The following is a 19062-nucleotide window of genomic DNA, read 5'->3' as shown; positions in this document are numbered from 1 at the left end:
TTTTGATATTGTGCCACCAGGATCACAATAATATCACCTGACGCTAGTCTTAGCCTCGCCTAGCAGTGTGGCTAGCAGTATCACCTGACGCTAGTCTTAATCTCGCTTAGCAGTGTGGCTAGCAGTATCACCTGACGCTAGTCTTAGCCTCACCTAGCAGTGTGGCTAGCAGTGTGGTTAGCAGTATCACCTGACGCTAGCCTAGCTTAGCAGTGTGGCTAGTAGTGTGGCAGGCAGTGTCACCAGGAACATCACATCATTATGGGATTTTACAGGCTGTAGGATTAATACTATTAACAAACTGCCAAGCTGCCCTGAGGCCATATCAGCCTACACAGCCGACCACTCATTTATTTTCACCTCATTCAAATCATATGAGGGTTAGTGTGATCCCTTAGTGATCTCTGACCAACTGAGGAATCCAGGTTCTGTGTCCCACATGGCACCCTATTCGCTACACTACTTTAGACCACAGCCTTATGGGCCCTGATCAAAAGGAGTGTACTCTACAGTATAGTGAATAGAGAGCCGTTTGGGACACAGCCCGGGAGCAGTAATCAGAGCAGTAAGTAGTGTCCTAACACAGGGCCGGGGTATGTGGGTCAGTCCCAAACAGAAACAGAGTGTCAAGCAAGCTCCTGTTAAGACTTCACAGTACCCATTCATCAGATTCCTATTTGCCAGGCTGGCATTCTTAAACACACAAACTTGGGGTGGGCAGCAAGGACAATATGTGTCTATCATTTAACAATGACAAAATCATCATTCATTTACTACAGGAATGGGCGTGATGTATTAATGAATGCTTCTGCTCAGTCAAAGGAATTGAAATCAATCCTAGCCTACACTAGTTTATTTATTTAACTAGGAAAGTCAGTTAAGAACAAATTCTTATTTTCAATGACGCCCTAGGAATAGTGGGTTCTGCCTGTTCAGGGGCAGAATGACAGGAAACCTTGTCAGCTCAGGGATTTGAACTTGCAACCTTCCGGGTACTAGTCCAACGCTCTAACCACTAGGCTACCCTGCCGCCCCACTAGTGGGGATCACACGTAAAGATCTAGATGTGAAGGTGCTATGCGAATAGTTCTGGTCACTGAACTGTGCAGCCGGTCGGAGGACCATGAGGAGCCTCATTTCCTTAGTTATCTGTTATAAATATTTATTAGTTAGAGAGAGAGAGAGAGTGAGTGAGTCCGACCCCCTTTCCTGGGCCACTTGGGTCTGCTTGTTGCTAAAAACAAGACCACTGTTGACCATTATTTTAAGACAAGACCACTGTTGACCATTGTTTTAAGACAAGACCACTGTTGACCATTGTTTGAAGAAAAGACTACTGTTGACCATTGTTTAAAGACAAGACCACTGTTGAACATTTTTTAAAGACAGGACCACTGTTGACCATGTTTTTAAGACAAGACCACTGTTGACCATTGTTTTAAGACAAGACCACTGTTGACCATTTAAGACAAGACCACTGTTGACCATTGTTTTAAGACAAGACCACTGTTGACCATTTTTTAAAGACAAGACCACTGTTGACCATTGTTTTAAGACAAGACCACTGTTGACCATTGTTTTAAGACAGGACCACTGTTGACCATTGTTTTAAGACAGGACCACTGTTGACCATTGTCTTAAGTGCTGACTCCCTCCTTCCCTCCAGAATGATATCGGCTTCCATTGGCCTCTGCTTTTTTCTTCCATAGGGGCAAATATAGATTTTTCATCCCCCATGTGAGGCAGTCTGAATAATTCGTTATCCTCTCCTCCCAGCGAGTGTGGCTCCTACTACGGCCAACCGGACATTTGTCAGGAAAGAGTGCTGATAGGCTATGAATTCAATTGATAAGGGAAAGAAATCGTCATTAGTCTTTATTTAGGGAGAATGGTCTCGTGCCATGGGCTGATAAAGATCGCTAAGGAGTTTTAGTGGGGCTGTAACTGAAGATTGGCTACAGAGGAGTCCTAGCCACTAGGTCTTCAAATCAAATCAAACTTTATTTGTCACGTGCGCTGAATACAACAGTGAAACGCTTACTTACAGGCTCTAACCAATGGTGCAAAAAATGTGTTAGGTGAACAATAGGTGGGTAAAGAAATTAAACAACAGTAAAAAGACAGTAGAGAGGCCATATACAGTAGAGAGACTATATACAGTAGAGAGACTATATACAGTAGAGAGGCTATATACAGGAGAGGCTATATACAGTAGAGAGGCTATATACAGTACAGTAGAGAGGCTATGTACAGTATATACAGTACAGTAGAGAGGCTATATACAGTAGAGAGACTATATACAGTAGAGAGGCTATATACAGTTATGTACAGTACAGAGGCTATATACAGTAGAGAGACTATATACAGTAGAGAGGCTATATACAGCTTTATACAGTAGAGAGACTATATACAGAGAGGCTATATACAGTAGAGAGGCTTTATACAGTAGAGAGCTATATACAGTAGAGAGACTATATACAGTAGAGAGGCTATATACAGAGAGGCTATATACAGTAGAGAGGCTATATACAGTAGAGAGACTATATACAGTAGAGCTATATACAGAAGAGGCTATATACAGTAGAGAGACTATATTCAGTAGAGAGGCTATATACAGTAGAGAGGCTATATACAGTAGAGAGACTATATACAGTAGGCTATATACAGAGAGGCTATATACAGTAGAGAGAGGCTATATACAGTAGAGAGGACTATATACAGTAGAGAGACTATATACAGTAGAGACAGTAGAAAGGCTATATACAGTAGAGAGCTATATACAGTAGAGAGGCTATATACAGTAGAGGCTATATACAGTAGAGAGACTATATACAGTAGAGCTATATACAGTAGAGAGGCTATATACAGTAGAGAGGCTATATACAGTACAGCTATATACAGAGAGGCTATAGAGAGACTATATTCAGTAGAGAGACTATATACAGTAGAGAGGCTATATACAGTAGAGAGGCTATATACAGCTATATACAGTAGAGGCTATATACAGTAGAGAGACTATATATACAGTAGAGTAGAGAGGCTATATACAGTAGAGAGGCTATATACAGTAGAGAGGCTATATACAGTAGAGAGACTATATACAGTAGAGAGGCTTTATACAGTAGAGAGGCTTTATACAGTAGAGAGACTATATACAGTAGAGAGGCTATATACAGTAGAGAGACTATATACAGTAGAGGCTATATACAGAAGAAAGGCTATATACAGTAGAGAGACTATATTCAGTAGAGAGGCTATGTACAGTAGAGAGGCTATATACAGTAGAGAGGCTATATACAGTAGAGAGGCTATATACAGTAGAGGCTATATACAGTAAAGAGACTATATACAGTAGAGAGGCTATATACAGTAGAGAGACTATATACAGTAGAGAGACTATATACAGTAGAGAGACTATATACAGTAGAGAGGTTATATAGAGTAGAGGCCATATACAGTAGAGAGGCTATGTACAGTAGAGGCTATGTACAGTAGAGGCTATATACAGTAGAGAGGTTATATAGAGTAGAGGCCATATACAGTAGAGAGGCTATATAGAGTAGAGGCCATATACAGTAGAGAGGCTATATACAGTAGAGAGGCTATATACAGTAGAGGGACTATATACAGTAGAGAGGTTATATACAGTAGAGAGGCTATATACAGTAAAGAGGTTATATACAGTAGAGAGGCTATATACAGACAGTTAGTCAGGTTAGTCAGACTGATTGAGGTTGTATGTACATGTAGATATAGTTAAAGTGACGATGCATATATGATAAACAGAGAGTAGCAGTAGAGTAAAATGAGGGGTTGTGGGTGATGGGACACGATGCAGATAGCCCGGTTAGCCAATGTGTGGGAGCACAGGTTGGTCGGGCCAATTGAGGTAGTACGTACATGAATGTACAGTTAAAGTGACTATGCATATATGATGAACAGAGAGTAGCAGCAGCATAATAAAAGAGGGGGGGGGGGGGGCTCACAATGCAAATAGTCGTTTTATTATTTTATGATGAGCCACCAGAGCTTCCAACTGATGCAAGAGGGTGTTGGGGGGATCAAATGTTTTGTATTCAAATCAAATCCAGCCTTTATTTATGCAGCACATTTCAGACCTAGAATGCAATGCAATGTGCTTCACAGGTTCAAATGATGAAACTTTACCCATCAACACCAATCACTGACGTCAATATGGAGACATGAGTCACTTGTTATCTACAACCTATACACGGTTTATGTCATGACCTAGCCTACACACACACACACACACACACACACACACACACACACACACACACACACACACACACACACACACACACACACACACACACACACCCACACACACACACACACACACACCCACACTATTCATGGTTTATGTAGGATTTAGCAGGCACCTTCACGGTTTGTTGAATGAGCTGATAAAGTTGAACGTGGGGGAGGGCATCCATCAGAACGACAACAGATCTGGAAACACTATGTATCATAACAACATCACTGTCTTGCCTTGGTTTCCTTGGTACAGAAACAGCTGTAGTTACTTAACCTGGCCCAAGCTTTGGTACATTCCCTATATAGTGCACTACTATAGACCAGAGCCCTATTCCCTATATAGTGCACTACTTTAGACCAGGGCCCTATTCCCTATATAGTGCACTACTTTAGACCAGAGCCCTATTCCCTATATAGTGCACTACTTTAGACCAGAGCCCTATTCCCTATATAGTGCACTACTTTAGACCAGGGCCCTATTCCCTATATAGTGCACTACTTTAGACCAGAGCCCTATTCCCTATATAGTGCACTACTTTCGACCAGAGCCCTATTCCCTATATAGTACACTACTTTAGACCAGGGCCCTATTCCCTATATAGTGGACTACTTCAGACCAGAGCCCTATTCCCTATATAGTGCACTACTTTAGACCAGAGCCTATAGGGCTCCATAGGGAACAAGGTGCCATTTGGGACAGCTTAACTGCCTTATTTTACAACCTAGAAGAGTGTTTTTAAACCCTAGATGTGTCGACCAGGAAGTTGTCTGCCTGTCGAATGTGTGTGTGTGTGGGGGGGGGGTTGATCTAATAATTAATTTGACCAGAAGGTATATTTAAAATATGGGCGGCAGGTAGCCTGGCGGGAAGTAGAGTTGGGCCAGTAACCGAACGGTTTATGGATCAAATCCCCGAGCTGCCAAGGTACAAATGTGTCATTCTACCCCAGAGTGAGGCAGTTAACCCACTGTTCCCCAGAGCAAGGCAGTTAACCCACTGTTCCCCAGAGTGAGGCAGTTAACCCACTGTTCCCCTGAACAAGGCAGTTAAGCCACTGTTCCCCTGAACAAGGCAGTTAACCCACTGTTCCCCAGAGCAAGGCAGTTAACCCACTGTTCCCCTGAACAAGGCAGTTAAGCCACTGTTCCCCAGAGCAAGGCAGTTAACCCACTGTTCCCCAGAGCAAGGCAGTTAACCCACTGTTCCCCAGAGCAAGGCAGTTAACCCACTGTTCCCCAGAGCAAGGCAGTTAACCCACTGTTCCCCAGAGCAAGGCAGTTAACCCACTGTTCCCCTGAACAAGGCAGTTAACCCACTGTTCCCCAGAGCAAGGCAGTTAACCCACTGTTCCCCTGAACAAGGCAGTTAACCCACTGTTCCCCTGAACAAGGCAGTTAACCCACTGTACCCTGAACAAGGCAGTTAACCCACTGTTCCCCTGAACAAGGCAGTTAACTCACTGTGCCCCCTGTATATAGCCTCCACATTGACTCTGTACTGGTGCCCCCTGTATATAGCCTCCACATTGACTCTGTACCGGTACAGCCTGTATATAGCCTCCACATTGACTCTGTACCGGTACCCCCTGTGTATAGCCTCCACATTGACTCTGTACCGTAACCCCCTGTATATAGCCTCCACATTGACTCTGTACCGGTACCCCCTGTATATAGCCTCCACATTGACTCTGTACTGGTACCCCCTGTATATAGCCTCCACATTGACTCTGTACCGGTACCCCTTGTATATAGCCTCCACATTGACTCTGTACCGGTGCCAGTGAAATGCTGAATACAACAGGTGTAGTAGACCTCACAGTGAAATGCTGAATACAACAGGTGTAGTAGACCTTACAGTGAAATGCTGAATACAACAGGTGTAGTAGACCTCACAGTGAAATGCTGAATACAACAGGTGTAGTAGACCTCACAGTGAAATGCTGAATACAACAGGTGTAGTAGACCTCACAGTGAAATGCTGAATACAACAGGTGTAGTAGACCTCACAGTGAAATGCTGAATACAACAGGTGTAGTAGACCTTACAGTGAAATGCTGAATACAACAGGTGTAGTAGACCTTACAGTGAAATGCTGAATACAACAGGTGTAGTAGACCTTACAGTGAAATGCTGAATACAACAGGTGTAGTAGACCTCACAGTGAAATGCTTACTTACAGGCTCTAACCAATAGTGCAAAATAGGTATTAGGTGAACAATAGGTGGGTAAAGAAATAAAACAACAGTAAAAAGACAGGCTATATACAGTAGATAGGCTATATACAGTAGAGATGCTATATACAGTAGAGAGGCTATATTCAGTGGAAAGGCTATATACAGTAGAGATGCTATATACAGTAGAGATGCTATATACAGTAGAGAGGTTATATACAGTAGAGAGGCTATATACAGTAGAGAGGCTATATTCAGTGGAAAGGCTATATACAGTAGAGATGCTATATACAGTAGAGATGCTATATACAGTAGAGATGCTATATACAGTAGAGAGGTTATATACAATAGAGAGGCTATATACAGTAGAGAGGCTATATACAGTGGAGAGGCTATATACAGTAGAGAGGCTATATACAGTAGAGAGGCTATATACAGTAGAGATGCTATATACAGTAGAGAGGTTATATACAGTAGAAAGGCTATATACAGTAGAGAGGCTATATTCAGTGGAAAGGCTATATACAGTAGAGATGCTATATACAGTAGAGAGGTTATATACAGTAGAGAGGTTATATACAGTAGAGAGGCTATAAAAGTAGAGGCTATATACAGTAGAGAGGTTATAACAATAGAGAGGCTATAAAAGTAGAGGCTATATACAGTAGAGAGGCTATATACAGTAGAGATGCTATATACAGTAGAGAGGTTATATACAGTAGAGGCTATATACAGTAGATAGGCTACATACAGTAGAGAGGCTATATACAGTAGGGAGGTTATATACAGTAGAGGCTATATACAGTAGAGGCTATATACAGTAGAGAGGCTATATACAGTAGGGAGGCTATATACAGTAAAGGGGCTATATACAGTAGAGAGGCGATATACAGTAGAGAGGCTATATACAGTAGAGAGGCTATATACAGTAAAGAGGCTATATACAGTAAAGAGGCTATATACAGTAGAGAGGCTATATACAGTAAAGAGGCTATATACAGTAGAGAGGTTATATACAGTAGAGGCTATATACAGTAGAGAGGCTATATACAGTAGAGAGGCTATATACAGTAGATGCTATATACAGTAGAGAGGCTATATACAGTAGAGAGGTTATGTACAGTAGAGGCTATATACAGTAAAGAGGCAATATACAGTAAAGAGGCTATATACAGTAGAAAGGCTATATACAGTAGAGAGGCTATATACAGTAGAGGCTATATACAGTAAAGAGGCTATATACAGTAGAGAGGGGACACAATGCAAATAGTCCGGGTGGGGTTGGGTGGGGTGTGGCGATGGGGTGTGGGTGTAGGGTTACTGACCTCCTGAATCAGCGACGAGGAGCCGCCACCGATACCGACACTTGAATTTCCCAGCTTCCTCTCTGGCGAACTGCTTTGTCCTGACTGAACACATTTTAAAGGATGAAACAGATGATGATCTCTTCAGTGGAGGAGAAGGAAAACAAACAACCTGACCACAACCTGACCACACACTGACCACACACTGACTACAACCTGACCACACACTGACCACACACTGACCACACACTGACCACAACCTGACTACACACTGACCACAACCTGACCACACACTGACCACAACCTGACCACACACTGACCACAACCTGACCACAACCTGACTACACACTGACCTGACCACACTGACCACACACTGACCACACCCTGACCACAACCTGACCACACACTGACCACACCCTGACCACAACCTGACCACAACCTGACCACACACTGACCACAACCTGACTACACCTGACCACACCCTGACACCCTGACCACCCTGACCACAACCTGACTACACACACTGACCTGACCACCCTGACCACACCCTGACCCTGACCACAACCTGACTACACAACACTGACCACAACCTGACCACACACTGACCACAACACTGACCACAACCTGACTACACACCTGACCACAACCTGACCACACACTGACCACACACTGACCACACACTGACCACAACCTGACCACACACTGACCACACTGACCACAACCTGACTACACTGACCACTGACCACTGACCACACACACTGACCACAACCTGACTACACACTGACCACAACCTGACCACACTGACCACACACTGACCACACACTGACCACACACTGACCCACAACCTGACTGACACACACTGACCACAACCTGACCACACCCTGACCACAACCTGACCACACACTGACCACAACCTGACACACTGACCACAACCTGACTACACACTGACCACAACCTGACTACACACTGTACCACACACTGACCTGACCACACCTGACCACACACTGACCACACCTACACCTGACCACACACTGACCACACACTGACCACAACCTGACCACACACTGACCACACAACCTGACCACAACCTGACCACACACTGACCCTGACTGACCACACTGACCACACCTGACCACTGACCTGACTACACACACTGACCACACACTGACCACACTGACCACACACTGACCACACCCTGACACACTGACCACACCCTGACCACAACCTGACCACAACCTGACACACTGACACACCTGACCACAACCTGACTACACACTGACCACAACCTGACTACACACCTGACCACACACTGACCACAACCTGACCACACACTGACCATACCCTGACCACACACTGACCACAACCTGACCACACACTGACCACACTCTGACCACACACTGACCACACACTGACCACAACCTGACCACACCTGACCACAACCTGACTACACCCTGACTACACACACTGACCACAACCTGACCACTGAACCTGACCACACCCTGACCACACACTGACCACACACTGACCACAACCTGACCACAACCTGACCTGACCACACTGACACACACCACACACTGACCACTGAACCTGACCACACACTGACCACACCACCTGACCACACACTGACCACAACCTGACTACCTGACACTGACCACACACTGACCACAACCTGACTACAACCTGACCACACCTGACCACAACCTGACTACACACACTGACCACAACCTGACACACTGACCACAACCTGACCACACACTGACCACAACCTGACCACACACTGACCACACCCTGACCACACACTGACCACAACCTGACCCCTGACCACACACTGACCTGACCACACTGACCACACACTGACCACACACCTGACCACACTGACCACACACTGACCACAACCTGACCACAACCTGACCACAACCTGACACAACCTGACCACACACTGACCACAACCTGACACACCTGACCACAACCTGACCACAACACTGACCACACCTGACAACCTGACTGACCACACCTGACCACACACTGACCACACCTGACCTGACCACACACTGACCACACCCTGACCACACACTGACCACACACTGACCACACACTGACCACACACTGACCACAACCTGACCACACACTGACCACAACCTGACCACACACTGACCACACCCTGACCACAACCTGGCCACAACCTGACCACAACCTGACCACAACCTGACCACAACCTGGCTACAACCTGGCCACACATTGACCACAAACATTTAGTCCCCACCATGGATCTAATAGGAACAGCCCACTTTAATATAAAGGGAAGGGAAATTAAAATGTATAGGCTGCTGAGAAAAGTTTACCACATTCCGCACAAACAGACAATTATGATAAAACAAAATGGAGTCTATTTGGGTAAGATCATTCAACATAAACATGAACAAAAACAAAAACGTAATTTTACTCTGATGAAATTGTCTTTCTACAAAGTGTATCATTCCAAAATACATTTAAATATGTAATATGCAATACACACCACAAACATACCCCGAGGGGGATTAAGATGCTAAATGAATGTAAAGAGTGTAGCATGGAGCTAGTTCATGAATCTGAAGAGTGTAGCATGGAGCTAGTTCATGAATCTGAAGAGTGTAGCATGGAGCTAGTTCATGAATGTAAAGAGTGTAGCATGGAGCTAGTTCATGAATGTAAAGAGTGTAGCATGGAGCTAGTTCATGAATGTAAAGAGTGTAGCATGGAGCTAGTTCATGAATGTAAAGAGTCTAGCATGGAGCTAGTTCATGAATGTAAAGAGTGTAGCATGGAGCTAGTTCATGAATGTAAAGATTCTAGCATGGAGCTAGTTCATGAATGTAAAATGTAGCATGGAGCTAGTTCATGAATGTAAAGAGTCTAGCATGGAGCTAGTTCATGAATGTAAAGAGTGTAGCATGGAGCTAGTTCATGAATGTAAAGAGTGTAGCATGGAGCTAGTTCATGAATGTAAAGAGTCTAGCATGGAGCTAGTTCATGAATGTAAAGAGTGTAGCAAGTTGATGCGAAACCATTCAATGTGGATGATGTTAGATGTCTCAGCAACAGGAAGGAGGAGTGATAACAGACACATGACAGGAAGAGAGAGACCATCCTGAGCTCATTGAAAGGGATCTTTATTTGCACCGGGATGGTAGCACATTGTTGGTAGCACACACTCTGTTCTCTCTCTCTCTCTCATAAAAATGAACAGTACAAATGTAAAATTATGTACAGTTGAAGTCGAAAGTTTACATACACTTAGGTTGGAGTCATTTTTCAACCACTCCACTAATTTCTTGTTAACAAACTATAGTTTTGGCAAGTCGGTTAGGACATCTACTTCGTGCATGACACAATACCTTTTTACAACATTTGTTTACAGACAGATTATTTCACTTATAATTCACTGTATCACAATTCCAGTGGGTCAGAAGTTTACTTACACTAAGTTGACTGTGCCTTTAAACATGATGTCATGGCTTAAGAAGCTTCTGATAGCTTCTGATAGGCTAATTGACAACTTTTGAGTCAATTGGAGGTGTACCTGTGGATGTATTTCAAGGCCTACTTTCAAACTCGGTGCTTCTTTGCTTGACATCATGGGAAAATCAAAAGGAATCAGCCAAGACCTCAGAAAAAAAATTGTAGAGCTCCACAATTTCACTTCCGGCGCCGACAGAGATGGCCGCCTCGTTTCGCGTTCCTAGGAAACTATGCAGGTTTTTGTTTTTTTACGTGTTATTTCTTACATTAGTACCCCAGGTCATCTTAGGTTTCATTACATACAGTCGAGAAGAACTACTGAATATAAGATCAGCGTCAACTCACCATCAGTACGACCAAGAATATGTTTTTCGCGACGCGGATCCTGTGTTCTGCCTTACAAACAGGCCAACGGAGTGGATTCCATGCAGCGACCCAAAAAGACGACTCCGAAAAAGAGGGAAACGAGGCGGTCTTCTGGTCAGACTCCGGAGACGGGCACACCGTGCACCACTCCCTAGCATTCTTCTTGCCAATGTCCAGTCTCTTGACAACAAGGTTGATGAAATCCGAGCAAGGGTAGCATTCCAGAGGGACATCAGAGACTGTAACGTTCTTTGTTTCACGGAAACATGGCTCACTGGAGAGACGCTATCCGAAGCGGTGCAGCCAGCGGGTTTCTCCACGCATCGCGCCGACAGAAACAAACATCTTTCTGGTAAGAAGAGGGGCGGGGGCGTATGTCTTATGGCCAACGTGACATGGTGTGATGAAAGAAACATACAGGAACTCAAATCCTTCTGTTCACCTGATTTAGAATTCCTCACAATCAAATGTAGACCGCATTATCTACCAAGAGAATTCTCTTCAATTATAATCACAGCCGTATATATCCCCCCCCCAAGCAGACACATCGATGGCTCTGAACTAACTTTATTTAACTCTCTGCAAACTGGAAACGATTTATCCGGAGGCTGCATTCATTGTAGCTGGGGATTTTAACAAGGCTAATCTGAAAACAAGACTCCCTAAATTTTATCAGCATATCGATTGCGCAACCAGGGGTGGAAAGACCTTGGATCATTGTTACTCTAACTTCCGCGACGCATATAAGGCCCTGCCCCGTCCCCCTTTCGGAAAAGCTGACCACGACTCCATTTTGTTGATACCTGCCTACAGACAGAAACTAAAACAAGAAGCTCCCACGCTGAGGTCTGTCCAACGCTGGTCTGACCAAGCTGACTCCACACTCCAAGACTGCTTCCATCACGTGGACTGGGAGATGTTTCGTATTGCGTCAGACAACAACATTGACGAATACGCTGATTCGGTGTGCGAGTTCATTAGAACGTGCGTGGAAGATGTCGTTCCCATAGCAACGATTAAAACATTCCCTAACCAGAAACCGTGGATTGATGGCAGCATTCGTGTGAAACTGAAAGCGCGAACCACTGCTTTTAATCAGGGCAAGGTGTCTGGTGACATGACTGAATACAAACAGTGCAGCTATTCCCTCCGCAAGGCTATTAAACAAGCTAAGCGTCAGTACAGAGACAAAGTAGAATCTCAATTCAACGGCTCAGACACAAGAGGCATGTGGCAGGGTCTACAGTCAATCACGGACTACAGGAAGAAATCCAGCCCAGTCACGGACCAGGATGTCTTGCTCCCAGGCAGACTAAATAACTTTTTGCCCGCTTTGAGGACAATACAGTGCCACTGACACGGCCTGCAATGAAAACATGCGGTCTCTCCTTCACTGCAGCCGAGGTGAGTAAGACATTTAAACGTGTTAACCCTCGCAAGGCTGCAGGCCCAGACGGCATCCCCAGCCGCGCCCTCAGAGCATGCGCAGACCAGCTGGCCGGTGTGTTTACGGACATATTCAATCAATCCCTATACCAGTCTGCTGTTCCCACATGCTTCAAGAGGGCCACCATTGTTCCTGTTCCCAAGAAAGCTAAGGTAACTGAGCTAAACGACTACCGCCCGTAGCACTCACATCCGTCATCATGAAGTGCTTTGAGAGACTAGTCAAGGACCATATCACCTCCACCCTACCTGACACCCTAGACCCACTCCAATTTGCTTACCGCCCAAATAGGTCCACAGACGATGCAATCTCAACCACACTGCACACTGCCCTAACCCATCTGGACAAGAGGAATACCTATGTGAGAATGCTGTTCATCGACTACAGCTCGGCATTCAACACCATAGTACCCTCCAAGCTCGTCATCAAGCTCGAGACCCTGGGTCTCGACCCCGCCCTGTGCAACTGGGTACTGGACTTCCTGACGGGCCGCCCCCAGGTGGTGAGGGTAGGCAACAACATCTCCTCCCCGCTGATCCTCAACACTGGGGCCCCACAAGGGTGCGTTCTGAGTCCTCTCCTGTACTCCCTGTTCACCCACGACTGCGTGGCCACGCACGCCTCCAACTCAATCATCAAGTTTGCGGACGACACAACAGTGGTAGGCTTGATTACCAACAACGACGAGACGGCCTACAGGGAGGAGGTGAAGGCCCTCGGAGTGTGGTGTCAGGAAAATAACCTCACACTCAACGTCAACAAAACTAAGGAGATGATTGTGGACTTCAGGAAACAGCAGAGGGAACACCCCCCTATCCACATCGATGGAACAGTAGTGGAGAGGGTAGCAAGTTTTAAGTTCCTCGGCATACACATCACAGACAAACTGAATTGGCCCACTCACACAGACAGCATCGTGAAGAAGGCGCAGCAGCGCCTCTTCAACCTCAGGAGGCTGAAGAAATTTGGCTTGTCACCAAAAGCACTCACAAACTTCTACAGATGCACAATCGAGAACATCCTGGCGGGCTGTATCACCGCCTGGTACGGCAACTGCTCCGCCCTCAACCGTAAGGCTCTCCAGAGGGTAGTGAGGTCTGCACAACGCATCACCGGGGGCAAACTACCTGCCCCCCAGGACACCTACACCACCCGATGTTACAGGAAGGCCATAAAGATCATCAAGGACATCAACCACCCGAGCCACTGCCTGTTCACCCCGCTATCATCCAGAAGGCGAGGTCAGTACAGGTGCATCAAAGCTGGGACCGAGAGACTGAAAAACAGCTTCTATCTCAAGGCCATCAGACTGTTAAACAGCCACCACTAACATTGAGTGGCTGCTGCCAACACACTGACACTGACTCAACTCCAGCCACTTTAATAATGGGAATTGATGGGAAATGATGTAAATATATCACTAGCCACTTTAAACAATGCTACCTTATATAATGTTTACATACCCTACATTATTCATCTCATATGCATACGTATATACTGTACTCTATATCATCGACTGCATCCTTATGTAATACATGTATCACTAGCCACTTTAACTATGCCACTTTGTTTATATACTCATCTCATATGTATATACTGTACTCGATATCAGCTACTGTATCTTGCCTATGCTGCTCTGTACCATCACTCATTCATATATCCTTATGTACATATTCTTTATCCCCTTACACTGTGTATAAGACAGTAGTTTTGGAATTGTTAGTTAGATTACTTGTTGGTTATTACTGCATTGTCGGAACTAGAAGCACAAGCATTTCGCTACACTCGCATTAACATCTGCTAACCATGTGTATGTGACAAATAAAATTTGATTTGATTTGATGATTTGATTTTGTCTGGTTCATCATTGGGAGAAATTTCATTGGGAGTATCATTGTATCATCATTGGGAGTAATTTCCAAACACCTGAAGTTTCCACGTTCATCTGTACAAACAATAGTACGCAAGTATAAACACCGTGGGACCACGCAGCCATCATACCGCTCAGGAAGGAGACGCGTTCTGTCTCCTAGGGATGAACGTACTTCAGTGCAAATCAATCCCAGAACAGCAAAGGACCTTGTGAAGATGCTGGAGGAAACAGGTACAAAAGTATCTATATCCACAGTAAAACGAGTCCTATATCGACATAATCTGAAATGCCTCTCAGCAAGGAAGAAGCCACTGCTCCAAAACCACCATAAAAAGCCAGACTACGGTTTGCAACTGCACATGGGGACAAAGATCATACTTTCTGGAGAAATGTCCTCTGGTCTGATGAATCAAAAATAGAACTGTTTGGCCATAATGACCATCATTATGTTTGGATGAAAAGGGGGAGGCTTGCAAACCAAAGAACACCATCCCAACCGTGAAGCACGGAGGTGGCAGCATCATGTTGTGGTGGTGCTTTGTTGCAGGAGGGACTGGTGCACTTAACAAAATAGATGGCGTCATGAGGAAGTAAAATGATGTGGATATATTGAAGCAACATCTCAAGACGTCAGTCAGGAAGTTAAAGCTTGGTCGCAAATGGGTCTTCCAAATGGACAATGACCCCAAGCATGCTTCCAAAGTTGTGGCAAAATGGCTAAAGGACAACAAAGTCAAGGTATTGGAGTGGCCATCACAAAGCCCTGACCTCAATCCTATAGAACATTTGTGGGCAGAACTGAAAAAGCGTGTGCGAGCAAGGAGGCCTACAAACCTGACTCAGTTACACCAGCTCTGTCAGGAGGAATGGGCCAAAATTCACCCAACGTATTGTTGGAAGCTTGTGGAAGGCTACCCGACACGTTTGACCCAAGTTAAACAATTTAAAGGCAATGCTACCAAATCCTAATTGAGTGTATGGAAACTTCTGACCCACTGGGAATGTGATGAAAGAAATAAAAGCTGAAATAAATCATTCTCTCTACTATTATTCTGACATTTCACATTCTTAAAATAAAGTGGTGATCCTAACTGACCTAAGACTGGGATGTAAATGTCAGGAATTGTGGAAAAACTGTGTTTAAATGTATTTGGCTAAGGTGTATGTTAACATCCGATTTCAACTGTACAGTGTTATTATCTCTCTATTATCTCTCTCTGTTTCTCTTTATCTATTATCTCCATTCATCCAGTGTTTTTAGCCAGATATAGTTCAAGCATACAGCAGAGTAGCAGACAGGGGTGTTATGAAATAGAAGGTGTTAGTCAGAGGGCTTAACACAAGGTTCATTCATTTATGTTACACCTGATCTTTACACCCGACAGACAGACAGGCAGACAGGCAGACAGGGGTGTTATGAAATAGAAGATGTTAGTCAGAGGGCTTAACACAAGGTTCATTCATTTATGTTACACCTGATCTTTACACCCGACAGACAGACAGACAGACAGACAGACAGACAGACAGACAGACAGACAGGCAGACAGGCAGACAGACAGGCAGAATTGCCAGCCCGTGGACCAGATATACAGCAGGAGCAGATTACCCTCAATAATATATAATACAATATAACATAATACTATATTTAAGCCATAAGGCCTGTGGAGGTGTGGTATATGGCCAATATACCACGGCTAAGGGCTGTTCTTAAGCACGACTAGGGTTGCACATTTTGGAGAATATTCAGAGGTGGAAACTTTCCGTGGGAATTAACGGAAATATATGGGAATTAATATTAAAAGCATTGTGTAGATGTTTTTTGCATTGGATATATTTACCATATCATATGGAGATTACAAATTATAAAATCCTTCCAATAGAAATTGGAGGATCAATTTCTATTGGAAGGAGGACCATGAGCGGTTGCCATCGATAAGTTGTCTGATTCATCATTTACACCTCGAATAAGAAGTAGAGGGACTTTTGTCAGAGGTTGCTTGTCGTGAGCGCTGAGGGAACTTGATGCACTTGGCCAGATGATTCTGCATCTTTGTTGCATTCTTCACATATGATTTGGCACAGTATTTGCAAATGTACACAGCTTTTCCTTCTACATTAGCTGCAGTGAAATGTCTTCACACATCAGATAGTGCCCGTGGCATTTTCCTGTAAAGATGAGAAAAAATGAGTAAAAAAACAACAAATACAATTACATGTACAGATAAATAGTTAAGCAGTTAGATTAAACAACTCCTTTTTAAGATACATGTTTTACAATGAAACATGTATGGAAACAGGTGAAATAACACTCCTCAGTTAGCAGGCTCAAGCCAGCTAAAACCCACATGGTAGCAAAAACTAACTAGCAGAAATTGTTGACAAGTTAGAAATTATTTAAACACACTTTGCTGTAGGCTACTATTTACTAGATAACAAAAAAATGTATGTCATATAAAATATATTCCCCCACCCAGTATTGTAATCATAACTTACCAGAAAGCATGTAGTCCTTGGCACAGACAGTGTAGTACTGTGGGCTCAATAGCATATCATTAGTGTGCAGGGTTGAGGGTTGCAATTCCATTGAATTGAGGATAGTTTAACCAAGAATTGCCACAAAAAAAGGATCACTGTTATAAGCTAACTTTTTTTGATGAATTTAAGCAAAATTCCCCCAAATTCCAGGGCTTAACTTCCCATTTAAAATGTATCTGAAAGTTTTCCAACTCTTTGCAACCCTACGCACGACGCAACGCAGAGTGCCTGGACACAGCCCTTAGCCGTGGTATATTAGCCATATATCACAAGCCCTGAGGTGTCTTATTGCTGTATAAACTGGTTACCTATGTAACTAGAGCAGTAAAAACAAATGTTTTGTCAAATCTGTGGTATACGGTCTGATATACCACAGCTGTCAGCCAATCAGCATTCAGGGCTCGAACCACCCAGATTATAAACGATAATAATATATAAGATAATCAAATATAAGATAATAAAATATAAGATAATATTATTATGGAAATAAGATAATATTGTCAATAAGATAGTAAAATATACATACAAGTAGTGCACGTAGCACACACCTTCCAGCGCAACAAACACACGCACAACAAGCTAAGTGCACGCACGCACACACACACACACACACGCACAACAAGCTAAGTGCACGCACACACACACACACACACACACACACAACAAGCTAAGTGCACGCACACACACACACACACACACACACAACAAGCTAAGTGCACGCACACACACACACACACACGCACACACACGCACACACACACACACACACACACACACACACACACAAACACACTACAAGCTAAGAGCATTCACACTAAATAACCAACATCTGTCACTGAGGGGAATATGATGTAATAACATATTGACTGAGGGGAATATGATGTAATAACATATTGACTGAGGGGAATATGATGTAATAACATATTGACTGAGGGGAATATGATTGACTAGAAGCATTTCGTAGCTAATCCTTCTGATGGGAAAGTGTTGGAGAGGAAATGTTCTCAAAGGAGCAGTCAGAGGACTGACAGATTTAGCGATATGTTTAACATGCAGTCACATTTAGACAGACAGACAGACAGACAGACACACAGACAGACACACAGACAGACACACAGACAGACACACATAGACAGACACACAGACAGACACACAGACAGACACACAGCCCTCTGTCAATACATGGAAGGCCGTTGACACACAGATGCAGCAGACGTTTATGACGGCCAACTATTCCAAAATAGCACCCTATTCCCTATATAGTACACTACTTCAGACCAGAGGCCAAGGCTGAAAGGCAGCCACAAACAGGCCCACTGAGTCAACAAGGCTGAAAGGCAACCACAAACAGGCCCACTGAGTCAACAAGGCTGAATGGCAGCCACAAACAGGCCCACTGAGTCAACAAGGCTGAATGGCAGCCACAAACAGGCCCACTGAGTCAACAAGGCTGAATGTATCTGTATGTGCCATGTGTTCTGTATATGAAGATCAAGGCAGCATGCCAAATGTCACCTTGTCCCCTATCTATAGTATAGTGCACCATGGGCCCTGATCAAAAGTAGTGCACTATACAGGGAATAAGGTAGC

The 19062-nt window shown here is 44.2% G+C and overlaps 1 protein-coding gene across 4 annotated transcripts in view; it reads right to left on the bottom strand.

Annotated features, from left to right (window-relative positions):
- LOC112249411 (AT-rich interactive domain-containing protein 3A) overlaps positions 1–19062 on the bottom strand; it is a 141066-nt gene that overhangs the window by 107719 nt on the left and 14285 nt on the right. For 2 of the 4 annotated variants that reach the window (XM_042320216.1, XM_042320215.1), the window contains one exon: positions 7775–7858. The exons of the other annotated variants lie outside the window; for them this stretch is intronic. In XM_042320216.1, the coding sequence (XP_042176150.1) occupies positions 7775–7858 (84 nt within the window). The remainder of the gene's footprint in view (positions 1–7774; positions 7859–19062) is intronic. 4 annotated transcript variants of the gene reach the window in all.

This window comes from Oncorhynchus tshawytscha, linkage group LG04 (assembly GCF_018296145.1).
Source record: "Oncorhynchus tshawytscha isolate Ot180627B linkage group LG04, Otsh_v2.0, whole genome shotgun sequence".
Taxonomy (NCBI): Eukaryota; Metazoa; Chordata; class Actinopteri; order Salmoniformes; family Salmonidae; genus Oncorhynchus; species Oncorhynchus tshawytscha.
The sequence above is the reverse complement of the archived record's forward strand: the minus strand, read 5'-3'. Positions and strand labels throughout refer to the sequence as shown.